The sequence below is a fragment of the Pleurodeles waltl genome, chromosome 6, assembly GCF_031143425.1.
Source record: "Pleurodeles waltl isolate 20211129_DDA chromosome 6, aPleWal1.hap1.20221129, whole genome shotgun sequence".
In the NCBI taxonomy this organism is placed as follows: Eukaryota; Metazoa; Chordata; class Amphibia; order Caudata; family Salamandridae; genus Pleurodeles; species Pleurodeles waltl.
In genome coordinates this window covers 217,546,077-217,553,420 of record NC_090445.1, presented here as the reverse complement: position 1 = coordinate 217,553,420, position 7,344 = coordinate 217,546,077, and the positions used below count along the sequence as shown (strand labels likewise).

General features: G+C 46.1%; 1 protein-coding gene across 1 annotated transcript; it reads right to left on the bottom strand.

Moving 5' to 3' along the window:
- Positions 1–2,951: 2,951 nt before the first annotated feature.
- FZD2 (frizzled class receptor 2) lies at positions 2,952–7,246 on the bottom strand. Its single transcript, XM_069237921.1, has one exon. The coding sequence runs from the start codon at positions 6,136–6,138 to the stop codon at positions 4,441–4,443; it is 1,698 nt and encodes a 565-aa protein (XP_069094022.1). The 5' UTR covers positions 6,139–7,246; the 3' UTR covers positions 2,952–4,440.
- Positions 7,247–7,344: the final 98 nt, after the last annotated feature.

Here is a 7,344-nt window from a genome sequence, read left to right as displayed (position 1 = left end):
GGATGCAGCATTCGGCACTGAAGGCTAAGGACGATATCTGGTTTAATTTGAATTGCGCGAAATCCCCTTCCCCCAACTCTACTATTTAAAAAAAAACACCCTCAGCGGGACATCGATCTAAAAACACTGCCCCACATAAAAAACTAAGCTTCAGTGGGGGTGGAGGCAGCTGTGAGGCAGTGCCGCCTCCTTTCACATACAACAGACTCGAGAAGTTAAAATCACAACTCTGCTCTCACAGCCATAAAGCCTCTTTTGTTAGTTTTCTGCAGTCTCCCCCTAGCCCCCTGTTTACTTTGGCATGAATCTGCAGGACTTGTAAATGTGACACTTCAAATGGATGGGGGGAGGGGCAATTCCACATGCAGCCCAACAGGCACTCTACCTCTGTGAATTACAAGTTTTACAAGCACTCAAGACTTTGGGGAAATAACAAGAGGGTAGGCAGGGATGCACAGGGCCCAGCAGACCACAACCATTTTCCAATAAAATATAAAAGCAGCCACTGAGCTTTAGAAGAGCAGAAACTGAGTTTAGAAATTCTGAAACAAAAGTAGGTGCACACAAACTGAAGCGCTTCTTATCCGCGTGGTCCGTGTGTTAGCCCCTTCTGCATGGTCCGTGCGTTGGCCCTTTAGCCGTTCATTACATAAACTAACTACTAAACGAGAATGTATAGCTTCCCGTTTTATATCCTTTACTGCGGCCGCAGCTTTTTACATCCTGATATGCTCGGGTATTTACTGATGATTACTGGGGGTACCAAAGGTATAAACAGGCGGTGAAATTTCACGTGTTTTCGCTAATCGAGAACAGTGGGCGAACAATAAAATAGGGACACCCTTAACAGACTTGAGCCCGTAGTTTACGCCATGGAATAAGTTTATTAGGGCAGAATATCAAAAATGGGAAGAGAAAAACTGTTTACTGTCTCACGGATTGCAGAACCAATTCTCTAAACAGTCACAGGGCCTCTTCAATGTGATTTCATTTACTGAGCACATTTAACCCCTGGCACCCTGGCTTTGGTTAAATTGTTTTTTTGTTGTTGTTTAAAAGCCATACATTTGAAAAATGCCATGACATGAACCCTATTGCAGATCACAGAATGTAATAAACTACTTGCGGCCTTTGCTGGGTTGGTGGTGGTGGTGGTGGGGGGTGAGCATTATGAACAGCTAGTGAACTCACCTCTTCTTGAGAGCCATGGCCCCAATTAGTCACTGACATTGTAACCATAGACTCAATCGTTCCAAACGTTTGAGAGCACAATAATCATGGTAATGCAATTTGTAATTCCTATTAACAGGCACTGACTGGCCTGACCAATTATTTTGCATAGCCACAACAAAATGTCTTACACAACAAAACAAAACAAAAAAAAAGGTGCCATTTAAATGTGGGTCTGACCAAAGGGTAGGGTTAACAAATTTCCACAATAAAATTTTCTGTCCCCGTAGGTTTGCTTCTCATCAATAATGCATTAACAGACATGAGCATATTTATATCTCGCCAACAGATTGAGGAGTTCTCATTGTGAAAAAAAGCCTACCGTATTTGTGTTGAGGACGATCCCTACCAAACAAGTTATATTTATTCGCAATAGTATGCAACCATACCATGCTAAAATATTTAACTTACATCCCAAGTGCTCATGAAGTGCAAATCTTTTTTGAGACACTCTGAGGCATTATTGGAGGTAACAAATTGCCTTGACAAAAATAACAAGCTTTTATTGGTTCTGAGACAACTGTTGCGGGGATAGCCCTTGGTTAACTAAGGAAAAAAAGTTCAGATTACATTAAGACAATTCAAAAGATTTACTTGTTTTAAGGCGGTGCGCCAATGAATGGGTCACTGGTTTGCAAAAGGATTCAGGAACTTCCCACACAGCCTCATTTTACTTTCAGAAAATATGCAAACACCTCTCTTTGAAGATGCATATCGGCCAGCATCTAGGAACTATGCCTTAAAAATGAGTTAGGTTGTACACATCCAATTGCTTGTACTTTTTTTAATTAACTTAACATCTCCTGTATGTAAATGCATCATAATATAAGTGCAGCGTTTGTCAGCTAAGGCACAATTTACAAAACACCCAAAATTCTAAATGTTAATCACCTCGTAGCTATAGCTGGTGCGCTGAGGTGTGGACTGCTATTTCTGGGAAACAGTTCTCTGTATGCATTCTCTTGCCAAACTTAGGCAAAGAGACAGAACCATCCAACTATAACTACGTCTTTATTTGCTCAACCTAAACTTAAATACAGAATAGACCAATTTGAGATTCGAGGATTTTTAAACATAAATTTAGCAATAATATATATGATATCCCATTCATTCATAATTGTGCTGTACAAAGAAATTAGCGAATCTCCAAAGGATCACCCGGTCAAAACAATATATTAATTTTAGGGGTTCAAGGAAGAAAGGACAAAAACTCAAGCATCCCAAGCAAAATAGCTTTCCTGAGCCAACACTACTATATCAGAAGTCTGCTTGTGCATAGGGCCCAGAAACCTGACTTTATAGAAGTGATAAATCAAGGTGTTCCAGAATATTCCATATAGGGAGTGGTGCGTGTGACGAATGGGAAAGGGGGACATACAAAATCTATTGACAGGAACCCTAATGTCAAGTGACTCACCTTTTATGTTCCATGGTGAAATGTTTAATTGTTAACTATGGCCCTCCAAGAATACAAAAAGAGCAGTGCATTCCAACGGATCACACTCGAACGGGAAGAATCCCACCACACGCTTTAAATGTGATGCACAGGCTAGTGGTTCAGTTCACAGTTAGATATCTACAAGTTGCTACATCTGAAAAACAAAGTTTTGCTGCAAGCCTCTAGTACACAATACTGTAACAAAGTAACATTAATTTGATAAAATTCAAAATATGAAGATGTTACTGGTGCACATAAAAGTATCCAAAATAATGAACTGCCATTTTCTTTAAAAAAAAACTTGTTTTAATTTATTTTGGATAAAAACAAGATAGAAACATTCTATTGCTCGTTGAATATTGGCATTAACTGGTTGTTCACAAGGCAACATACAAAACCCCGTTAAGAATGAGTAACACCTATCATCTACAAAACCAGTCAGGGGGAGTTTTCTACCATTTACCAGGCATGTGTAAACCAAGTCCCTCTTGCAGCCTAGTCCCTCCCTTCATTGTTTCTAAAATGAAAAAGACTTCCTCCAACACAAACCTTCATGGCTTAACGTTTACACTTGTTATGTAGATTTAAAAATTGAAGCACTTTTGTCAGAACGATTTCGATACTGTGAGCTGCAAACATTTTTATGCAAAAATAAGAAGAGTTTGGCAGGGCAGAAAAGACTACATTTATTGCTGGATTTTGCACTGTGCTAAGATGAAAAATGGTTTGAGTACCACCAATAATAGGAATGGAACTGCCATTTACCTTATTTTTACATTAAAACCTACAACTGAAATTGAGACAAAAGTATGGTGCATTGCCTTTTTAGCAATAATAAAAAATAATGTAACAAATATATTCCATTCCTGCCAAGTGCAAAATATTATTAAACATCGAAATTGCAACTAAGAAAGCTGTTGTGCACACGTAATCGTCATATGGATTGGATTTGCTTTAAAATCATGCATTTAAAGAAAAATAACAATCTGTGTTGCCTGTGAAGGAATTCTAGGATAATAGTTCTTGAAAAGATAATCACATGGCATCATTTACAAAAAAAAATAAAAGTACACAATGTTTTGAACTAATAGTTCCATGGTCTGAAGTAATGCTCGCCTCACTGGATCCTTCAAAGCAAATGACTAGGGAATATGGAGTGAAAATTAAGGGCTCTGCCATAAGCAATTGCTGCCTACTTCACACCCGAGAAACGTGTATAATAACACATTATGATTTATAAGCTCGTTCTCATTTAAACGCTCTGTAACTTTGCCCATCAGTCTATCAAGGCACCATTTTGGGTCTTATGCCAAAATTTGGCAAACGGATCCCACAAAGTGATTGTATGGGCAGGCAAAATCCCACTCCTTGACGTCCTTAGTTGTTTTTGTTAAATAGAAATATATAATTACATTTACAAATGCTATGTACAAGTTTAATTACACCATCGAGTCACATTCACTTAAAACCCAAAGCCCTCCGAGGTGGGGAAATACTTTGGTGGTATTTTGTGTTGTGGAAACGTCGAATTTGTTCGCCAACAAAATGGCAGAAAGTAAGTGAAGAAAAGGCGGGAGTTCGAAGCGCGGTCACTGATTGGTGTGGAAACGGGAAAAGGCTGGACATCTCACTGTTATTCACGCGACACGGCAAGCGTCGACATGACAAAACTGCGTCACGACGCACACCTTTTGACGTGCGAAAAATAACATCTGGGCACCCGTCTTTTCCCAGCGCTTGGCATGCTCCCTCATCAAGGGTTAGATTCCCGGTCACACAGTGGTCTCTCCATGCCGGCCGTTGGATAGTCGTGTATAAAACTTCCGCCATGAGTGGAGGGTCTTGCCCGACCAGATCCAGAAGCCCGATGTGATGCCCACGATGAGGGTCATGAGGTACTTTATCATGTACACTGTGAAGTCGGGCCCAATGCGCGGCATGTACTGCAGGGTGCAGGGGATGGCAAGGCTCTTACAGTGCTGGCTCACCCAGCTGCGCTCCCAGTGTTCGCGGAAGGCCTGCTCGTAAAAGTAGCAGGCGATGACAATGGTGGCTGGCACTGTGTACAGCACGCTGAATACTCCTATGCGCACCATTAGCCGCTCCAGCTTCTCCGTCTTGGAGCCGTCGTGCTTCATGATGGTGCGAATGCGGAAGAGTGACACGAAGCCGGCCAAGAGAAAGGAAGTGCCCACGAAGAGGTAGACGAAGAGCGGCGCTAGCACGAAGCCGCGCAGCGGGTCCAGGCCGCTAAGGCCCACGGCGCAGACGCCGCTCAGCCGATCGCCGTCCAACTGGCCCAGCGCCAGCACGGTGATGGTCTTGACCGCGGGCACGGCCCAGGCGGCCAGGTGAAAGTACTGTGAGTGCGCCTCGATAGCCTCGTGACCCCACTTCATGCCGGCTGCGAGGAACCAGGTGAGCGAGAGTATTACCCACCAAATAGACGAGGCCATGCTGAAGAAATACAGCATCATGAAGAGAATGGTGCAGCCCTCCTTCTTGGTGCCCTGCACTACGGTGCGGTAGCCGTCGTCCGTGAAGCGTTCGTTGCAGGCCACTCGGTCGCCCAGAACGTAGCCCGCGATGTAGGCCACGGAAACCATGGTGTAGCAGCCTGACAGGAAGATGATAGGCCTTTCGGGATAGCGGAATCGCTGCATGTCCACCAGGTAAGTGGCCACGGTGAAAAAAGTGGAGGCGCAGCAGAGTACTGACCACACCAGGATCCAGAGGCGGGCGAAGCGCGTCTCTTCTGCCGTGAAGAAGAGCGAGCCGTCGGGCCGGTCAGGTTCGCACGGAGCTGCGCAGTCCTTCTCACCCAGAAAGCGGTAATTGAGGTATGGGGGTACCTTCAGCACCCGCGGGCAGTGGAAGGGTCGCTCTGGCGTGGCGTACCGCGGGGGCTGCGGGCTAGGTCTTTCTCCGCGGTGGTGTGGAGGCGGGGTGGTGAGAAGACCCGGGCTTCCGACTCCACCGCCCGGCAGGGGTCCACCTCCGTCCTCGCTGTGGTTTTGCCCCACGCAGATCTGCTCTGCCCCATGCCGAGGAAAGTTCTCGCAGCGCAGGCGCTCGGGCCACTGAAAACCGAATTTGTTCATGAGCGCCTCACAGCCTTGGCGGGCTCTTTCGCAAATGGAGCGGCAGGGTGGGATGGCCTGCTCCAGGACTGTGCACACGGGTGCGTACATTGAGCACAGAAAGAACTTCAGCTCGGGCGAACACTGCACCTTTACCAATGGATAGAACTGATGAACCTCAAGGCCCGCGTCTTCCTGGTTCGTGTGTCCTAGGAGATTGGGCATGATTGTCTGGTTGTAAGCAATGTCCGTACACAGTGGGATGGATATGGGCTGGCAGAAGCCGTGGTCCGGGACCGAGATTCCCTTTTCGCCATGCAGCTGGGCCTGACCAAACAACAGGAGCAAGGAGATGACGGGCAAGAGCACCCATCGCCTCTGTAACGACATGGCTGACCTCGAGATCGGTGCAGGCTCTGGGACCGTGTATGCAAGATTAGGGTTCTGAGGCTCTCTTAACTCTCACAACACTATCCTGTAGGTTTTAAAAAAAGTTTTATCGTACGAACCCAATGGGTGCAGTCTTGTTGTGCCTTTGTGGTATTCGGCGGCTGACGACGTTCGAAACTTAAGGTTCTCAGTAACTTTACACTGCCGCGATTAGTCCCGGGACATTACTACTCCACTTGATCACTGGGATGGTGTATCGCGGAATTTTATCTGTTGCATTTCTCCTTGCCTGTAGTCTTAATTATAGTCTCCCCCGCCTTCTCCGATGCTCTAGGGTGTCTGCCTTTAATGTTGTTAACGCGAAACCCATACAATGAATTCTGGTTTGTGTGCCTTTGCTTCCCCTGCTGCCACTCAACGGAATGGTGTTACCAGAGTATCCTTAGGTGGCAAGTATCTGCTGTTGGTTTCTTATTTGTTGCTTGCTCTAAAAAAAAGTTCTCGATCCACTTAGAAGTCACATTCCTTCAGTTACTCGTAGTTCCTCTGTTCCTGTTGTTAGTCCTTCCTTTGAGACACCTCATCTGGCCTTGGGGTGGCACGGTGCCCACAACGCCTACTTGCTGCCTTTCCCCGTGCAGCAGGCTGCAAAAAGTTTGTCTCGCTGGATAAGTTGGAATAGTGCGCTACTCTGACGAGCAACAGTTGTGTTCGTGTCCGCAGTCCATTTCAGATCCCAGGGGTGGCGGTTGTGATCGTACCCACTGTAGACTCCGGTTGGGATCTCGTCTTCTGTGCACTACGCTTCAGAATCCTCGGGTCGGGAGTTGCAACGAGTCGTGCGTGTGGTGTCCGGTTTAGTCGTTATTTTACTTCGTGCGGTCCGCAACCCCCTCTGACTAGCGTGCTCGGCTGTGGAGCGCTGTCCCGGTTGGCGATCTCTCCCACCGGGACTCTCCCTTCTTCCTTGGTCGCTTTGCAAAATCTTGGCTCCTCTCCTTTGTGCTTCACATGCCTCAACTCCTCCTCCCACAGAGCCTGTTTCAAGGCTGCCCTTCCCTTTAGTCCCGGGGCAGTATGCTTGCTATTCCTTTTCATGGCACAGGGGCCGCCTTGAAACTTCTTGTTCTCCTTCCCAAAAATCAGCCAACCACCAATTGCATTCATACCCCCACAACCATCCCCCTCCCCTCCTGGATCTGATTG